General features: G+C 45.9%; 1 protein-coding gene across 1 annotated transcript; it reads right to left on the reverse strand.

Moving 5' to 3' along the window:
* Window positions 1-756: 756 nt before the first annotated feature.
* Window positions 757-9,941, reverse strand: DCSTAMP (dendrocyte expressed seven transmembrane protein). The gene is made up of 3 exons (XM_088442557.1): window positions 8,892-9,941; window positions 5,629-5,967; window positions 757-816 (listed from the first exon to the last, which is right to left on the reverse strand). Exons 1-3 carry the CDS (start codon window positions 9,939-9,941, stop codon window positions 757-759), a joined length of 1,449 nt encoding a protein of 482 aa, XP_088298683.1.
* Window positions 9,942-20,878: the final 10,937 nt, after the last annotated feature.

Genomic DNA, 20,878 nt, shown 5'->3' on the forward strand with positions numbered 1-20,878 from the left:
TCTCCCTGCCACAAGCCCTGGAGTGATTTTGGCTCTATCAGAGCCAAAATCACTCCTACTGACATCACTAGTGATGTCAGTGGGGCCGGCTTCAGACGGTAGGCGTTCCCATGGGAACGCCTCCGTCTGGCAGGCACGCCCCCGGCACGCCCACCAAAGGGGGCGTGCTGTCAATCAACATCGACAGCACGCCCCCTTTGGTGCGAGACCCGGAGCGATGGAAAACCCGTCGCTCCCCGGGTCTCGCGCATGTGCGCGACGGAGCTCCCTCCGTCGTGCGCATACGCAGTGGGGAACATCGACCCGCTTGCGAGTGTCCTGACGCTCACGAGTGGGTCTGAATGACCCCCTGTGTCAGTTGATTGGTAGCAGTCGGCCATTGCGGCCTCTAGTGTAACTTCTATCGGAATGTAGTCGGCATCTTGTCGGTCGAGATGCCGGCAGTTAGAATATTGGCATCGGAATCTTGACAGCAGTCGTAATCCCGGTGCCAGAATCCCAAACGCTGACATCCTGATGGTAAGTATTAGGGTTAGGGGTTAGGGTTAGGTATTAGGGGAAGGGTTAAGGTTAGGCTGCAGGAGGATTAGGGTTAGGCCGACATCCCGACCCCAAGGTCCCGTACCCAATCCCATCTATCACTGTAGTTTGCTTTTCATTGTCATTGGTGAGTGAGAGGAAATTAGTTAGTCAGGCTATACTGACAATGCATACATCATCTGCAGAGTCGTCACTGAATGATTACCACATGTCCTGTTAAACATCCATTTTCTTGACATAATGCTTCCTTGTGATAATTGGAAACCAGAAGTCTGCCTGTAAAAGAGAATACAATGATTTTAGTATAGAAATATAGGTGACACTAATAACTGCATAGGAAGTTCTCCTTGTGATTGTACACCTGACAGTACTATACTGTGCTGACCAATGGCTTTTGCAGAGTACAGCCCCGGAAAGCATTGTATAGGGCGAGGTTTCTGTGCCATAGATGATGGTATCTGATTGCCAACAGCTCACAAGCAATTGGATAATGTCTTCTATAGCACTGACTGTTGCCCCGCTACAAAGCTTTTACAGACTGATGAAACCAGCACTGAGCACTTACCATCAGGTAGGTCTGCTACAACATAGAAACAGAATTTGACGGCAGATAAGAACCATTTGGCCCATCTATTCTGCTCCATTTTTAAACATATTGTTACCTCAACCCTTATTGATCCTTACTTCTTCTGAAGGATGTCCTTATGTCTATCCCATGCATGTTTTCATTGCTCTACTGTCTTAGCCTCTACCCCCCCTGATGGGAGGCTATTCCACTTGTCCACTACCCTTTCTGTGAAGTAATTTTTCCTCAAATTTCCACTGAACCTACCATCCTCCAGTTTCAGAGCATGTCCTCTTGTTCTAATACTTCTCTTTCTTTGATGAATGTCTCCTTCCTTTACCTTGTTAAAACCCTTTATATATTTGAATGTTTCTATCATGACCCCCCTTTCCCTTCTCTGCTGCAAACTATACATATTAAGATCTTTTAGTCTTTCCTGGTACGTTTTGTGGTGTAGACCTTGCACCATTTTAGTTGCCCTTCTTTGTACAGTCTCTAATGTATTTATATCTTCTGGAGATATGGGCTCCTGAACTGAACACAGTATTCTAGATGAGGACGTACCAATGACCTATACATTGGTATTATCACTTCTTTCTTTCTGCTACTGCTTCCTCTCCCTATGCAACCAAGCATCTGACTTGCCTTCCTCATTGCTTTGTTACAATGTTTGCTTGCCTTTAAGTCACCTGAAATAGTGACTCCTAGATCCCTTTGCTTTTCAGTACTTTCCAGTATAGTGCTATTAATACTATATTTAGCCTTTGGATTTTTGAGACCCAAGTGCATGATCTTGCATTTTTTGGCATTAAACTGTAGCTGCCACGTTCTTGACCATTCCACTAGTCTACCTAGATCATCAATCATTTGTTTTACCCCTCCTGGTGTGTCTACCCTGTTGCATAGCTTTGTGTCATCTGCAAAAAGGCATAGTTTCCCTTCAATACCATTTGCAATGTCACCAATAAAGATATTAAAAAGCACTGGTCCAAGTACAGATCCCTGAGGTTCTCCACTGGTAACATTTCCCTCTTGAGACTGCTCTCCGTTTACTACAACTCTCTGGGCACGATTCAATTCAGCGCGATGTAAATAGCGCCGGGAGATAGCTCCCGGAGCTATTCAATTCATTGCGCTGTTAGGTCGGGGAAGGCTCATTATCGCGCCTTAAACAGGGTGTTTAGGCATGATAACGGGCATTCCCCGACCTAACTTCCCGGCGCGAGGCTGTTTTCCCGGCGCTAAGGGCAGAAAACAGCCTCGCGCCGGGACTTTTGTCGGATTTCTTCTCTCATCCCCGGAGGGATGAGAGAAGAAATCATTAGCCGGACTTGTCAGCGCGGTGTATTGAATAGCTCCGGGAGCTAACTCCCGGAGCTATTTACATCGCGCTGAATAGAATCGAGCCCTCTGTTTCCTATCCTGCAGCCATGATCTTATCCATTCAACTATCTCTGTATCCAATCCCATGCTTTCCAGTTTATTTAACAGTCTGCGATGTGGAACAGTGTCAAAAGCCTTACTAAAGTCTAGATAAGCTATATCTATGGCCCCCCCTTTACCTATTTCCTTAGTCACCCAGTCAAAAAAGTCAATAAGATTTGTTTGACATGATCTCCCCCCAGTAAATCCATGCTGCTTGGGGGTTTAAAGATTGTCCTTTAAACTTTACAAAGGTTATGGGGCCTTGATTATGACTAAGACCCTGACTTCTCTAGGTCTGTTCTTCACTTCGAGAGTTAGGATAGTTCTATGACCTACATAGCATATCTGTACAATAGAAAGACTGTGTAATAGAGGATATAAGGGCCTGCTTCAGAGGTGGACACTAATGGCACAGCAGATGGGATTTGTACAGAGACAACCACTGACTGTGGTGCTAATTCACCGCTGTGTGTATGAAGACGCACCATGGGTCACACCATTGGACATTGAGCCAGCCCTATGGCGGCGCAGAATGTTCCTCTAAACATGGCCCCAAATACGGAACAAGACGCAGTTGCTGACCAAGACACGCGCCAACCCCCTATGACTAACCAGGTACGCCCATTAAAATTGCCTCTGTCTGCACCCAAATTTGTTCTGCGTCCTGCGGCAGTAACCACTGGAACACAAGCGCAGACTTAAAACATTGGCCGCTTGCATCCGTCATCGCCGCTGCAACCATCCCTGAATCAGGCCTGTATTCAATTCTGCATCAGATCAGCAAAGGCTCTGTTTAAAGACAGTTAATACAAATAAGGTTGTTATTATTATTGTTGGTTTTTTTTTTTTTTTTGGGGGGGGGGGGGTAAGGGGTTTAATTAGGTTAGGGATAGGAGACCTCTCCATGTCCTGTTCTGCCATGCAAGGAACTAAACTAGTGGATTGTGCCTAGGTTTAATAGTGTTGTATACCCAGTATATTTATGAACAAGATATGTTGATGTAGGTTATGTGGATATTGTTATAAAGAAAAAGATAGAAAAATTTTTATGTCTGATTTTAGAAATAATCAATATATTAATCGTATGGATTATGCTGATGACTGTGGACATTTTTTTTGGGATATTGAAGTTGTGCAAATAAAGAGAATAATAAAAAAAACAAATAAGGTTGTGTGCAAGGAGGGTCTTTGTATGTGAAATTGCAGGTCTGTCCTGTATGGCTTAAGCTAGGAGCACACGCTATGCAATCATCGGGCCGATCAGCCGATTTTTGGCTGCTAGGCCTGATCATCTCAGAGTGTGAACGCAGCACTTGAGGCCGATTATCTTTCCAGAAGCAGTCGGATTGGATGATTGGATCTGACCTGGTTTGTCGCAACCGATTAGACGACATTGTGCGCATTTTTAATGCGTATGAATTCCTGATCATCTATCTGACATTTCTGCCCAGAGTTGATTTAGAAAGGTCACCTTCGTGACGAGCTTTAGGTCCGATAAATGTTCAGGAGAGAACGATAAATCACTATTGTGTACACTCGAACTCAGTGAAAATTAAGAGATTGATCGTAATGTGACTCCAATTGTTCAGGTGCACCTAGCGTCAGGGGTGTATCTACCCATTGGCCAGGATGGCACTCGCCAGGGGCGCTGGCCGAGGGAGGGGCGCCACCCAGTGGTGCAAACCACGGCCATGGGTAGAATCGCATAGGTAGTTCAGAGTCTTAACTACTTTTCTGAACTCAGAAGTAGGTCCTCCTATTACCGTGCACATGGGAGCTGCAGTGCAGTCTGACGCAGCTCAGGTCAGTGCCGGAGGCCTCAGAACTACATTTCCCAAAGGCCTCTGGGTGGCGCAGCTCGCTGTTGTATGATCCTGATGCCGGGCCGGCTCGCAGGGGGCTGTCTGAAGGGGTCTCCGTGGCTCCGCTCATCATTCGGGAATCAGGGGAGACTGGAGGCTGCAAGAGGAGGATGGCATTCTGGGGCCGCTGAAAAGGAAGGGAACAAAGCTTCCAGGTAACGACCCTGGGGCATGATATGAGGGATGATGGTGATTGATGGGATTTGGGGGTTAGTATATGAGGGGGGTTAATCTCATCACTGAGCTGTATTCTCTGTGTATGTATTACACCTCCCCTCCTCACTGACTGCTGCTCCCTCTTGGGGAGCTTTATTCATTCCCATGTATGTACTATACCCCCCACCTCCTCATTGATTGATACTCCTTCCTGTAGGGCTTTTTTCCTCCCCAATTAGATACTATAACCCCTCTCCCTCTTCCCCTCCCGTCCCCACTAACTGCTGTTTCCTCCTGGCAGTTTTATTCCTCCCCATCTATGTATTATACTCCTCCTTCTCACTGACTTCTGCTCCCTCCTGTTGAGATATATGTAGTTTAAATACCACTGGGTTGCCAGTACCGGAATCCTGACACCTGTCAGATTCCCAGCACCGGCATCCCAATGGTAAGTATTGGGGTTAGTGGGATGGGCACTAGAGGGAGGGTTAGGGTTAGGCTGCTTGGGGTGAGGTTTAGGATTAGGCTTGCAGGAGGGGGGGGGAGGGTTAAGATTAGGCTGCGGAGAGGCAGGGGTAGGGTTAGGATACTTACCGACAGGTGTCGTTTCCTAACCCTGTCGGGATGACAGCGTCAGGATTCTGAGTGCTGGCATTCCTTACCCAACCCTTGAGGGCCTTTATTCTTCTCTTTGTGTGGCATAATATGTATAAGGGGTACTACTGTGTGGCTATAGGGACTCTAGCATGTGGTGTACCATGTATTAGGAGTACTACTGTGTGGAGTTACGTGTATATGGTTTACTACTGTGTGGCCTAATGCGTCCCTTCCCCATGAGACCACGTACCTTTTTCAGTGCGCTCTTTCCCTAGTCACAATACGGGGGTGGGCGCCAGTCCCTTACTTTGCCAGGGGCGCTCGGATCGCTGGATACACCCCTGCCTAGCGTTACAAGACACTGGACAGCAATTGATCAACAACTAAATAAGAAAAAAGATGTACAGCACTTCTTCCCTTTTCTACAATTTATAAAGAGTGAGTGACCCGACTTCATGCTGAGTTAACAAGATAAAGACTTACCAGCAAAATAATCTTTTTCAGTCTTTGGCTTTTGGAGGTTGACGTCAGCAGCGCCCTGTCCCTCAGAATTTTCGTGTGAAGGCACGTGACTCGCTCCAGTTCTCTATCCGGATAGAAGGACGCTATCACCAGCAATTTGACTTGTATCAGGAAGGCAGAGATTAAACCAAGAAACAGCAGTACACAGATTAGAATGGCCAAGGGGATCCAGGTGGACGTCAGCCAGAGTTCCGGTTTAGGGGTGCATTGGGGTTCAAATAGATTAATCGTCACGTTGTCGTGGAAATTATATACAGTCTTTCCTGATTCACCCAAGTTAATTAGGTCCAACTTTGTGTGCTTTAAAATGGGAGACAAAAATGGCATGACATAAATAAGCAACATAGACAAAGATGAAGACAAGATGCGCCTGCTTCTTTTCCCGCAGTCGCCTCGGCGTCTTTATGAGAACGCCACCGCAAAGGCCTTCCCTGGTGTACAGCCATGCATCCCAATGTGTAAGGACTAAAACAAGCACTGTCAGCATCTGTAGTCACTGAAATACTGCTGGCGCACCCTTAGACGCAACATTGGTTGCGCCATCGCCTATGGCAAGTGCAGCTTCTCTGTCTGAGCAGTTCAGTGTCTTTCTATGCAGCCGCCTCTACTGACACGCCTGCGACACACCCAAGATGCAACATCTCCGCGTCTGTTTTTACAACAATTGTCAGACAAATTATCAGCGATAACTGTAGACAGACACAAACGCGTTACTTATAGGAGTGAGTCAGTGTTTGTATGCAGCGCACGATTAGGAATCATGCCGGAAGACTTCCTGGAGCCAACGCCTCATATTCCAGAGTCACTTGGGGGGCGATTCCATTGCCCGCGATGGCCGTTAAGTGCTTCCTGAACAGCAGCACTTCACAAACCCGCAAACGTTGTGCAAGAAAATTGGCAATGTTGGGGTACTGTATTCTATCGCGATGTTCACAGCCGAACTTCACAAAGTATTGAATATTAGGCCATGGTTCCATTTGTTTCTGATGTTAGAAATTATGGTGGTAGTATAAATATACTTAAAATGATATAATTCTCTCTGTAATTTTACATGCTGACTTACATGCTCAAACTTTCCAAAAGAAAATCTGATCGACATTAAAGTAATTTACAAATCTACAATTCTGAATTAAAAGTAAACTATGGCCACCGGATCAATTTGTGATGTGAAAGTCACTGTTTCTTAGGATTACAGCTTTGTACGGCGTCATTCACAGTACAGTAATCAGAGGGATAATCTTTGCTGTGAAGCTTTATAGCCTCAACATTTGCATTTGATGGACCTGCTAATTACCGATGTCAACTTTATAGATGTGGAGCCATTTTATTGAGACCTACAGAGTGACCAGGCAACTGCAGGGTTGTGCCTATTCACACCATACAATATACCACAATACTTTCATTGCTAGCCTGACCTATCCTTAATAGTGACAAAGAAACATGGGCCCTCATTCAGAGCCGTTCGCTATTTGCGTTCGTTCGTTCAAAAACAAGGGGTGGCTATGCAAATGATCCGTTCGCACATTGCAGTCTGTTCACACCTCTAAGTCTGAACGAGCGAGCGAAACATACGCTCGTTTATTTGATAAAAACGCCCCCTGGCCGCTCACACCATACGTCATGTCCGCTATTTATTAGATTAATCGAGTACATCGAACAGGATATGAACTGCTCGCTATTCTTGTGGTTGGTTTTTTCAACCGCTATTTTGCGAGCAGTTCTGAGTTAAAAAAAACCAAGTGACGTGGTCATTGACGCTGCTGTATTAATTATGCACACCCATAAAACGCCCGTTTTGACCTTTTGGCACGCCTGCGTTCGGATCTCCACTCCCCGTTTTCAAGCACCTTCCCCTGTTACCACCCACATACGCCTCATTCTGTCACTCAAAATAGCAGGCACTCGCTATATTGCGTACAAATGATTTTCGGCCGCACTGACTGGTTCGCGCATGCGTACTAAAAACCGTACGCATGCGCAGATGTGCGAACATCGCTCGGAACGAGCGTACTGCCGCTAGCGAGTGGCTCTGAATGAGGGCCATGGTCCGTCTGTATTTCTATGTATTGTAGCATTAGCATTTGTCACTGGTTTCAGCATTGCAGAATATGTTGTCAATTAATGACATTAGTAATAATAATCATTGTTATCATGATCCTAATGATCTGTTATAAAGGTCGTACGCTTGAGTTCTGCGTAAATGCCAATTTGCTGCAGAGATATTAATGTATTATTCAATCTCTTATTTATGCTACATGTAAAACAACAATGGTATTTAATTAAAAGAGGAAATACCATGTAAAATACAACAATTTCATCTAATGAAACTAGCAGAACGTTCAAGATAATTGTGCTTATCGATGTCACATTAACAAGTGAAACATAAGAAACATATTAAACAGTATTAGGGAAATTATATGTTGCTTAAATACAAACACACAGATATTTGGAACTTTTTTTTTAGCTCATTTTCATTTAAACTAAGAAAAAATGTGAGCAAAAATGAAACTATTGGTAGTTAAGCATTGTTAATTGTAATTGTTTGCTACAACAACATGTTTCGTGGTTACACCTGTGTATTCTCTCTTTGTTATTCACAAATAGCCCAATTCACCTGGTATCTCTGGGAAAATTGTGAACTCAATAATACCCCTTTAACACCACAGCTAAAACCCGGGTTATTGCAGGGTTAACCCATGTAGCTCCTTAGTGTAAAAGGGGAAAGGGTTGGATTGCCAGGTCGAGTGACCCGGCAATTTAACCCTGGTAACTTGCAGGGTTTAACATAGGAATAACCCGTGAAACCCTGCAGTGTAAACAGCGCAAATCGAATCACGGTGAACTGGATCGTGCCGCATGCCTGCCGATTGGCCGGCTTCAGTGGCGCTTGGAGATGATGTCATCTCCAAGCGTCCACTTCAACGCGGGAAAAGCCGGGTCTCTGCAGACCCGTCTCTGGTGTGAATGGGGCCAACTCGGGAACATCCTGGGTCGGCGCTGGGGAAACTCCGGGTCTGATCCGGATTGGAACCATTTCAACCTCCAGGTCAGACCCGGAATTTCGGTATAAAAGCAGTATATTATACAGAATCAGAAGTGCTTTAATGTTGTGCCAACAATTGAGAGGATGAAAGCTTCATACTATATCTACCCCACTTTAAAACACTTACATATTACTAACATGCAGATATTTTCAATACTGATATTTAATTTTGAATACTTACAGCAAAATACACATGTATTGGAACTAAGACTGGATGCAATTGTTGCAGATTGACGTTCACTGTATGAATCAGCCAGTAAAGCATAAAATCTAAAAATGAAATTAAACTCCAAATGAAAATATTAGTGAACACAGGGATCAAAAACAAAGTCATCTGTATCTTCTGTTTTCGTGAGGTTTTCAGACTTGGAATTCTGATGTACACATTTTGTTCTTTTTTATTGAGCGGGAGGACACCCAACGCACTTTGCTGTTTTACAGCTGCATCATATTCCATAAATCTCTTCGTAATATATGAATTCTCAAACTTTGCATTGTTTTGACTCAGGAATTTTTTCAAAAACATCCAGGTTCCAAACAAAATTATGGAAATTCCAACTAGGAGACAAGCAATACGACCAACAACTGTTACAATGTCTAGCAGTACAGATATTTCTGATGATACGGCTTGAATTTGTTGTTTGGTTTCATTAAGCAATATTTCTAGTTTGTCATCTGAGATACGGACATGGCACTGAAAATTGTCAGATACCGAAATAATGTCAGAAAAGGGGTTAAAAAATATATTTTTAGCTTTTTGGTATATGGAATGGAGAGTTTTTATGTAGAAAGCAAAAGGCATTTCTTTTAGCGAAACGCGCTTGACTTCCAGGTTGCAGATGATGCTGTCTGCCAGGATTCTAAAATTTCCTAATATATTTTTCACATTATTAAACACGACAATACTGGCCCCTGTAGCAATGAGTGCATTCCTGCCCTCTTTCATTCCACAAGACAGTAGGAACAGGAGACCCATACAACGCACCGATTTTAAAAATAAAGCAAGGATGGATATGCTAATGCCAAATCCGATGGAGATATTTATACTAACCATCCCAATACCTATCTTAGACAAGAAAAACACAAGAAGCAGACACGCAGTAATTGTCAGTCCGAGCAACAAGCATAGGCATGCAAAGCCAACTCTGTTCTTCCATCCACTTTCATTCCCGGTAACAAACAATTTCTTGCAAAGGGAAAACATCATGGCAATGCTGGCAATTGTGATCATCTTGTTGCCGCGATAAAGGATCGCCAAAAAAGTCTCCTTTTAAATTATAAACACCAGCACTTTTTTCTTGACATAAGTAAATTAAGGATAATAAAAAATTCTTATGAACATTCAATTGTAAAGGTCCAATGACTTTCCAGGTATTGAAAAACAAAGGAACCAAGGGAAAGAGAATGAATTCCTCTGCTCAAAGATGTTACAACCTTCCGACAATTTCTCTTTGAGTTCTTTGTACACAAAATCCTCCCGTGGGCAGGCAGAAGGGATCATGAAACCTGTCTTTAATACACAAGTCTACAGGAAAGGCGTGTAAGCAAAGCTGAGAACTGTGACCACTACCGAGCAATGAATCACTGGGAAATTTCCAAACATAGCATGGCATTCTGTGTGTTAAAAGGAAGTGTCTGACACTTAAAATATCATAAATACAAATGTGATGGAGGTTAGTTCTGCAGCAAGGGCCTGTGTTTCTTAGGTTCGCCTGAATGAAAGGGGGTCACTAATTGGGAACCACAGTTGATGGTCTTCTGTGCGTCAGATCTGTCTAGAGACGCAATCTTTGCCCACTCCTTAATTCTCCAGTGATGTGTGATGCTGCACCTCATTCAATAAGGAAAGTAATCCCTTGTAATAAGGCCAGTACCATTATGTATAAGCTGTAACAGAGGGAGTTATAGTACAGGCAGAGGATATGGAAGCAGGCGAGCTTCAATGGGTTCAAACAATCTGTAGGTTTAGCTACAAATACTTCACCACATACAGTAATTCACTCCTTTAATTATTTAATAAAAAAGGTGGTATAATTGAGAATGGCTGCCACCCTTATTTATGTCTTATAGGGGCATATTTATCAACATATATTTGCATCATATCCCCTGAAATAATACGTTTTCGGAGGGTACCCGGAAATATTAAGCATCCCCAGGATGTATTTAGGGGGGGATGCAGCAGTCACCGTAGGTTTCTATAGGGGCTGCATAATTGGCTAATTTAACAAGCCATAGGAGCCTTGCACAATGTTCCGCTGTGTACACAAAACTAGACATTTGCTAATGGGTGGTCCCAGTTTCAATCCCTTGCCACAACTTATGTTACATTGGAAGTTTGCCACTCTGTTAGGCAGCAAAGATTTCTAGCTGTATCCTTATTACCAGGTCATCCTTTTTGACTCCTGATTGAGGTGAATGGCCGAGACCCCCAGCAGTTTTAGGATTATAGAGTTAAATTAAATTGAGATGTTTGTTTTTAAGTTACAGGGACTGTAAGAGACACTGAGGTGGCGTTACAGGGAGGGTGAGGGCAGGGACACTAATTTACAAGGAGGATGATGACAGGAACACTGAGGGGGAGTTACAGGGAGGGTGAGGGCGGACACTGAGGGGGAGTTACAGGGAGGATGAGGGCAGGAACACTGAGGGGGAGTTACAGGGAGGGTGAGGGAAGGGACACCGAGGGGGAAATACAAGGAGGGTGAGGGCAGGAACACTGAGGGAGAGTTACAGGGAGGGTGAGGGCAGGAACACTGAGGGGGAGTTACAGGGAGGGTGAGGGAAGGGACACCGAGGGGGAAATACAAGGAGGGTGAGGGCAGGAACACTGAGGGAGAGTTACAGGGAGGGTGAGGGCAGGAACACTGAGGGAGAGTTACAGGGAGGGTGAGGGCAGGAACACTAAGGGGGAGTTACAGGGAGGGTGAGGGAAGGGACACCGAGAGGGAAATACAAGGAGGGTGAGGGCAGGAACACTGAGGGAGAGTTACATGGAGGGTGAGGGCAGGAACACTGAGTGAGAGTTAAGGCCCCCATACACGGGGCAATTTGTATCAGATCCGATCTCGCATACGATTCCCTTGAAAATTAGATATGATGTATCTTAAATGAATGTAAATCATTTATGATCAATCGTATGCAGCAAATACACACACGATGCATCTGTTGGAATGTCAAAAGGGGAGGGCTTATCTAGGTGGTATAAAAGGCAGCATCCATTTTAGATCTGTGCACACTCTGCTCAGTGACTAGTGAGGCTTGGTTTTATACCCTGCTGAATGCTGTACTTTGCTAATGTGTTTTGCTTTGTTTTAAGGCTTGTCTTTTGCAAAGTGTGTTACTTCTCTACTTTCTGATGGTTTCCGATCGCCATAAGCTTCTGCTAGCCTATGGCTATCTGATGCTGAAAGGTGTAGGGCCTGAGGAGAGGAGGAGGATGCGGTCTTGCTGGACCAAGGAGTGGCTGATGAGGAGGGAGAGTCGCTCCCATATGCCCCTGCTGATGGAGATTAGGGAGAACAACCCGGACGATTATCGCAACAACCTGGACGATTATCGCAACTACCTGCAGATGGATGAAGCCACATTCCAGGAGTTGCTGCGTCTGGTGGCCCCCTATATCCAGAGGAAGGACACCAACATGAGGATGAGGAGAGGCTGATTGCAACGCTGAGGTACCTGGCTACAGGGAGGTCAATTGAAGACCTGAAGTTTGGGACCCTCATTTCCCCCCAGGCATTGGGGAGCATCATCCCGGAGACCATTGTGAATGTTCTGAAGTTCCACTGCTTCAAAGTAAGTAAAACATTACACATTTGTTTCTTGTGAAATAAATTATTTATTTATTTTTTAAAACACAATGGGGTTTAGTAAAACGACCAACATAGCTGTATATACTGTATATTTATAATGTTTGTGGGTACATAATTCCAAACCAAAATGGCTGTATATATATTTATAATGTTTGTGGGTACATAAATTCCAAAAACAACATGGCTGATTTATTTTGTGTACCAAACCACAAAAAGTCCAATAAAAAACATATAAAAAGTCGTAGGTCCAGAAGTAAAAAACTGGGTGATAGTTAAAATGGTAAAACCTTCAGCAACTTTGTGCATCAAAATGCACTGAAAACAAACTGCTATCTCCTCCAGTTTTATGTCTCCCAATAGTTAATCAGCTGCATAGTATACGGCGTATCAGATGCTGGATTGAACAGGCCACGAGGCACATGGCACAAGTCCAGATTGAGGTCCCGGCATGCAACAATCTGTCCTTGTGCCATCAGCTTTGGGACACTGTCCAACCCGCGTCATCAACGCCGTATACCACGCAGCACCTATTGGGAGACATAAAACTGGCTGATCGTTGAACATAATGTGAAATTAAAAATTTGCAAATGGAAGTGGGTCCTCATCCTCTGCCAACATGGCACTACTGTATGCATCACTTCAGAGAATTTGGAGGGATTGGCTGATTGTGGAGTAGGATAACTGGAATAGGGTGGTGTGGCCTGGTAGGATGTGGATGGGTCATAGTTAAATGGCTGTAGCATTGTCTGGGGGACAGGGTCATCCGTGAGCCTAGTACTGGTTGCCAGCTTTTTCATTCGCCCCCGGATAACAGTATCATTCATCAGGCGTTGGGCATGTATCTGCTGGCTTTCCACCATTTCCCGGAGCATGCTGGCTATGTGCATGCCCAGGTGGTCAAACATTATTATTATTACATTTTATTTATAGGGCGCCACAAGTGGTCCGCAGTGCCATACATACAGTAAAGGGTACACAGAACATGACATTACAATACAGTAACCAAAATATAAACAGAACACATGTAACAATTAGCAACACAATTCTCCATACACAGTACAGCTCTGAAGGTCAAGGCTGTCATAGAAGTGCTAGAGAAGAAGGCTGTGAGAAAGTGGGGAGGAGGACCCTGCTCCTAGGAGCTTACAATCTAGGCATGACAAACATGTCAGGTGGTTTGTTCAAAGCCTGTCTGACCTCATTCAAAAGTTCATCCGGTTGTTCTTGTGTTCGGCGCTGGTATCTCCGGCGTTTAGGCGCAGGTTGTCGTGTTTCAGGCTGGCTTTGTGAGGCAATTTGCGGGCTGGCCGCTAAATCCAGGTTTGGTGTTGAAGACTGTTGGAGGAGAGAGATAATTGTATAATGTTAATAACATGTTTTTCAAAGGTTTAATTTCCAACTTTTTTAATTCTAGTTCCGAACAACGGTAGAGCAGTGGCAGACCATTGCTGAGGAGTTTGACCGGAGATGGAACTTCCCAAACTGCGGTGGAGCAATAGACGGAAAACATGTCCGGATTACCCCACCTGCCCACAGCGGGTCCTTTTATCATAATTATAAAGGATTTAACAGCATAGTGCTCATGGCGGTGGTTAACACCAATTATTAATTTATTTTTGTGGATGTGGGCAAAAATTGCCATGCTTTGGATGGGGGTTCCTTTAAGCAAACACTCTTCTATGAGAGACTTAGCTCCAACCTTGTGCCTGAATTTGCCATCTGTAACGGAAATGAAGCATGGCCTAAAATATGTTTTTGTGGCTGATGAGGCTTTTGCTCTACGTGAGCATTTGCTGAAGCCGTATGCGCAACAAGGCCTTACAAAAGAGAAGTGCATTTTTAATTACAGACTATCCAGGGCTCGCCGAATAGAGGAGAACACATTCGGCATTCTATGTAACCGGTTTCGAGTTTTCCATATCTCTATTAATTTCCTTATAGACAAAATAGATTCAGTTGTTTTGGCCTGCTGTATCCTCCATAGTTTCCTACGGAAAAAGAGTTCTACCCAGAGGACATCAGACACAGCAGTGCTGGACGACCCGGACCAACTGGAGGAAACACTCCCAATGCTCTCTGTGGCCCCACCTTCACTTGCTTCAACAACAGGAATTACGAGGGCTAAAGAGGTAAGGGAGCATTATCTGGCCTACTTCAACGGATTGAAAAATGTAATTATACTTACAACTTCAAATGAGGACTCTAGTTCCGCGTCTGGGTTCTCCACTCCAGGGTCCTCTGTAGTCACCACCATTAGGGCCTGTGAAGGTCGCTCCGGCTCCTGCTCATGCAGGAATTTCAGCAGGTCAAAGTACCACAATGTTCTATAATAGGTGTCAGCTGCCCCAGCTCCAGATGCCCGGGATTCTTCCTGCTTCCTTTTCTCCTTCACATATACAGTGCAGAGATTTTGTATTTTGTTTTTGACCCACACCACTGTGACATCATCATCAGGATGAAAGGTCTTGCTGAATGCAGTTAGCTCTTGGATTGCCGCATTGCGCTTGATTTTGTTGCGGTAGTGTTGACGTTTGACTCACCACAAACACTCGTGGCCATGGAACATTTCGATGAACCCCGTCACAAACTGTCTCTCTCTTGCACTTGTCATTCCTGTTGGGGAAAAATATTGAAAAAGTTAAATTGTTGTAGGTTTTAAAGTTGAACATTTGTAAATAATTATTTTTTTACCGTTATTACCAGTTGACATAAGAAATGCTGTTTGTTTATTTTTTTGTGTAATATTTTGCTAAAATGGTGCATTTATCTTTGGGGGGCCAGGGTTATGCATTGGTGGTGCAGGGGTTAATACACTTTGGGGGGCCAGGAGTATGCATTGGCGGTGCAGGGGTTACTACACTTTTGGGGCGCCAGGTGTATGCATTGGGGGCGCATGGGTTAATACACTTTGGGGGGCCAGAGGTATGCATTGGTGTTGCAGTGGTTAATATACTTTGGGGGGTCAGGGCTATGCATTGGTGGTGCAGGGGTTAATGCACTTTGGGGGGTCAGGGGTATGCAGTTGTGGCGCAGGGGTTCATACACTTTGGGGGGCCAGGGGTATGCAGTTGTGGCGCAGGGGTTAATACACTTTGGGGGGCCAGGGGTATGCATTGGTGGGTCAGGGATTAATACACTTTGGGGGGCCAGGGGTATGCATTGGTGATGCAAGGGTTAATACACTTTGGGGGGCCAAGGTATGCATTGGTGGGTCAGGTGTTAATACACTTTGGGGGGCCAGGGGTATGCATTGGTGGGTCAGGGGTTAATACACTTTGGGGGGCCAGGGTATGCATTGGTGGGTCAGGGGTTAATACACTTTGGGGGGCCAGGGGTATGCATTGGTGGCACAGGGGTTAAATACACATTGGGGGGCCAGGGGTATGCATTGGTGGGTCAGGGCTTAATACACATTGGTGGGGCAGGGGTATGTATTGGTGGCACAGGGGTTAATACACATTGGGGGGCCAGGGGTATGCATTGGTGGTTCGGGTGTACTCACTTTAGTAAAGGCACACTCCGCTATAAACAATGCTGCTGCTTCTCTCTTGTCCCGTCGCCTGCCACAAAATGGAGGAGGGGAGTGTCCAGCGACTTCGTACATCGTAGATCGCATCGTACTGCATCGTGACAGTATAGCAGGGGGACAACCAGTTTGGGGTCCCCCTATCATAATGTCAACCAACCCTAGACTAGGCAGCCCGAAACTGGAATCCCTAGGGAAGTTGAGCCCCCCCCCCCCCCCCCAAAAAATATAATTTTATTCTTAGCAGTTATTTATATAGCGCTGGCATTTTCCTTTGTGCTTTACAATTGGGAACAAACCAGAAATCAAATGAGACTGGTTAATAACAGGCAGACAAAAAGGTAAGAGGACCCTGCTCAGCAACTTACAACCTACGGATTTAGATTAGATGTTAAAACATACTTGCCAACCATCCCAGAACAGCCTGCAGTGCCACCCGGAATAGTGGTCAAGAGCCTAAAATTAGCATTGTGCAGTGGGTTAGGGGCCACGACGACGAGTTCACGCCATCATGCCCACATGTGCACTGCCATGCCCCCCCATTGCGCCAACCTCCAGTTTGAGGCAGCAGAAAGTTGGCAAATATTCATTGAAAGTACAGTATGTATATTCCTATCTTGCTGTAACGTGTAGTGGTACACAGTACGGGGAATGATTGGGTGTGATGTGGCTACATTTTGTATGAACTAATGGAAGCTAAGGCCACCATTTTTCAACGATGCATAACCCTTTCGCTAAAGGGGTTATGCCAGGTTTCTGGATTTAACAAACAGCGGTAATCTTATAGATGGCGAGAGCGATGCGCTCCTCATTGCCAGCAATGGAGTCCCGGCATTGCCTTTCCAGCTTCAGCGAAGCCTTCCAGGCACTGCCGGGTCGACGTGTCATGCACATGCGCAGATGGGCCGCTGCGTATGCGCATAACACCGGAGCCCCGTCGTTGGCGGCGTTAGGCTGCCAGCGGCCCACCAGAGGACCTCTCCGAGGAGGAAGACTTCGCGGGACCTCGCCGGAGTGGTAGGTATTGGTAAATAATACCAGTAAATTTTTCGGTTGTATCGCAGTGATACTAAATGAAAAATTTCACTGGTGTTTAATATCGTTGATAAATGGGGGCCTAAGTATTTGTAATAATTGTTGGCCGTGATCCAGCCGTTCCTGTGGCTTTCTTTATTCATTTACACAAATATTCAATGCACAGAACACGGAAGTGCTCATTATATAATTTCCCTTCAACCTCTTGCTGCGCCTACGCCATTGTCTGCTGTTATGTTTTCATGTGTTCACCTGTGTAGTTTGTTTCCATGGCAAAACAGATCCGATGCTCGCACACATGTCATGGTGGTTGTCAAGTCCCTGCACCAAGCATCCTGCAATGTTATTACCTTATGTAATTGTTGTCTGTTTTGCATATACTGTATTTCTGCAATGTAGTCGTAAATAAACTGTAATAGGGACACATTACATATTCTTCCTTGCTTTTTTTTCGTTTGCATATTCTCAACTAGACTTCTTGCTCCGCAGTAAAGAGAAGAGAGATCATAACTAAGGAGTAATTTTTTTAATTTATACTATTATTTGTCTAATAAGTGTAACTTTTCCTTCTGAGCAAGTGTATGACCCCGCTGCCTGGTGACACGGGCGGATGAGAAGCCCCAGGGGGGAGGGGTTACACAGTGATAGTACCAGGAAGTGGAGGTTGGGGACTGGAGAGAATGGCAGAAATGAATGGTATAGTGTAGGGCAGTACGTGGCTGTGTGGGCAGTGGGCACACGATGAAGATAATTCGCCACATCTGATTGGCTGATTATGGATTGACCACTCGAGCTAACTGCACTCAATCAGTGTTGACTGATTAAATTAAGTTGCCGCATCCAGCTTACTGAAATTTTCAGTTGGAATGCGAGTCTGATTCATAGACTGGAGGCAGTACCGATGTTTATGCAGTTGCGCTATTATCGGTGATGTGCGCATGCATCTGAGTTGCACAGCGCACGCGTCATGTTTCATTAGTGAAAACAGGATTTGGCTGCAGTGTGATTGACGGTCAGGGAGTGTTTGAGGGAGGTAACGGGGTGAGTGGTGACGAAAACGCAGGCGTGACGCGGCCATTTTGTGGTCATGTTGCAGACTGCGATCCCATGCACAGTAAAAATGTGTCTGGCATCTCAGTTCCCGAGCCTATTCTGAGTAACCCCATACCACATACCACCTGCGATCAGTAAGGGGTCCTTTGCTGATTTGGCCTTTGTAGGCGGACATCACTGCTCCCTCCCAGCCTCCTCTCTCACAGACACAACACTAACACAGTGCTGCCGCACAGCCCTGGGAACACATGCAGGCAAAAGCGCGTCCCTCTACTGACTATTTATCTGACCAGTGCTGATGGAGGAGGGTTACCTGCGTGCTGCCGGGAGTTGTAGTTTGGCTATAGCTATAGGACTACAGAGACCATCATGCAATGCGATCATGAAAGGCTCGCAGGACCCGACTCGCACCTAATAGATTTGAGACCAATGAATGCACCCTGCTATTCCCTGTACTATACACATATACACAACTGCAAATATTCTGTAAGAACAGTGGGCGAAGTGTGCCGGTATGCGGCGGTATGACATACCGGCACTTCAATTTGCACTGACCCAGCCAGAAGTTGCTGTGTCTGTACACTACAGTGAGCTTCTGCACAGCGGGGGAGTGACTGCATGTGTGACTCTTCAGCCACACACTCCAGAGCCCTGCTTACCAGTGCCACTTGCCTGTAAAATGCTGTTTCCCACCGGAAGTTCTGCTGCTCACAGGGCCCGGAGGCTGGATGGCCCTTGCCTGCTGTTGCTACTGGATGGATTTCCGGCGCTCCCCTCCTCATAGACACAGACACACTCCCTCTGTGCTTCCCCTCCTCCTCAATTGGCTGCTGCTTTTGTCTCCTGCGGGGTTGCAGGTTACCGATGGGCACTGCGGTCCCTGCTCCCCGTACCCCTAATCATCTCCACTCCCTCAGTGCCTCCCCAACCCTCCTCCTCAATTGATTGCTGCTGCTCCTCCTGTCTCCAGCGTGGTTGCAGATTACAATGGTCAGAAATGCGGTCCCTGGTCTCAGCTCCCCTCCCCTTTTCCTTATTTGACAGCTGCTGCTCCTGGCTTCCACGGGGTGTAGGTTGCCGCTTGATGGAACTCAGGGCCTGATTCAGAGCCGGACGCTATTTGCGCTCGCTCGTTCAGAAAAAAGGGGTGGCTATTCAAATGAACCGTTCGCTCTTTGCGGTCTGTTCACGCCTCTAGGTCTGAACGAGCGAACAAAACATGCGGTCGTTTTTTGAAAAAATACGCCCCCTGGCCGCTCGCATCCTACGTCATGTCCGCTATTTATTAGATTAATCGAGTACATCGACCAGCGTATGAACTGCTCGCTATTCTTGTGGTTGGTTTTTCCTACCGCAATCTTGCGAGCAGTTCTGACTATAATATAACCAAGTGACGTGGTCAATGACGCTGCTGTATTAATTATGCACACCCTTAAAACGCCCGTTTTGACCTTTAAGCACGCCTGCGTTCGGATCTCTACTCCCCGTTTTCAAGCACCTTCCCCTGTTACCACCCACATACGCCTCCTCCTGTCACGCAAAATAGCAGGCATTCGCTATTTAGCGAACAAACGATTTTCGGCCGTACTGACTGGTTTGCGCATGCGTATTACGATCCGTACGCATGCGCAGTTGTGCAAACATCGCTCGGAACAAACAAGCGGCCGCTTACGAGCGGCTCTGAATCAGGCCCTCAGGTTCCTGCTCACAACCCCATCTCCACAACCTCTGTGCCTAACCTCCCCTGCTCCTCATTTGACTGCTGCTGCTTCATGCTCCCTTGGGGTTGCGGGTTGTTGGTCGGAACTCCACTCCCTGCTACTCTTCTCATCTCCACTCCTTCTGTGACTATACACTGCCTCTGGATCCCTCTCTACATCTGCCAACCAAAGACACCATCCTAGGAGACAACCTGCCTACCTGTAGCATGTCTCCGCAACTCTGTTGAGTGATTAGTGAGTAATACCTTCTAGGGTGTGTGTTTTCCTGTGGGGCCTATGTCTTTGTATTTATTACTGTGTGTGTGTGTATTTATTACTGTGGGGGCCTGTGTGTGTTTGTGTGTATTTATTACTGTGGGGGCCTGTGTGTGTGTGTGTGTGTGTGTGTGTATTTATTACTGAGGGGGTCTGTGTGTGTGTGTATATTTATTACTGTGGGGGCCTGTGTGTGTGTGTGTGTGTATTTATTACTGTGGGGGTCTGTGTGTGTGTGTGTGTGTGTGTGTGTGTGTATATTTATTACTATGGGGGCCTGTGTGTGTGTGTGTGTCTGTCTGTATTTATTACTGTGGGGGCCTGTGTGTGCGTGTGTGTGTGTGTGTGTGTGTATATTTATTACTGTGGGGGCCTGTGTATGTGTGTGTGTGTGTGTGTGTCTGTGTATTTATTACTGCGTGATCCCCCCTATCCAGTACCTCTTATACAGTGCCCTCTGTAGTGGTCCTCCCTATGTAGTTCCCCCAGTAGTAAGCCCTCCCCAGTAGTAGTGCCCAGTAGAGGTCTCCCCTCCCGATGCAGAGCCCCCAGTAGTAAGCCCCCCCCCAGTAGTAGTCCCCAGTAGAGGTCTCCCCTCCTGATGCAGTGCCCCCAGTAACAGTTCCCCGCCAGTAGTGCCCCCAGTAGCAGTCCCCCCCCAGTAGTGCCCCCAGTAGCAGTTCACCCCCCCCAGTAGTACCCCCAGTAGTGGTGCCCCCCCTGCAGTGTCGACAAAAAAAAAACAAAAAACCTGAAACCTGAATCC

Source organism: Taudactylus pleione, unplaced genomic scaffold (assembly GCF_031769625.1).
Source record: "Taudactylus pleione unplaced genomic scaffold, aTauple2 ptg000314l, whole genome shotgun sequence".
NCBI classification, from domain to species: Eukaryota; Metazoa; Chordata; class Amphibia; order Anura; family Myobatrachidae; genus Taudactylus; species Taudactylus pleione.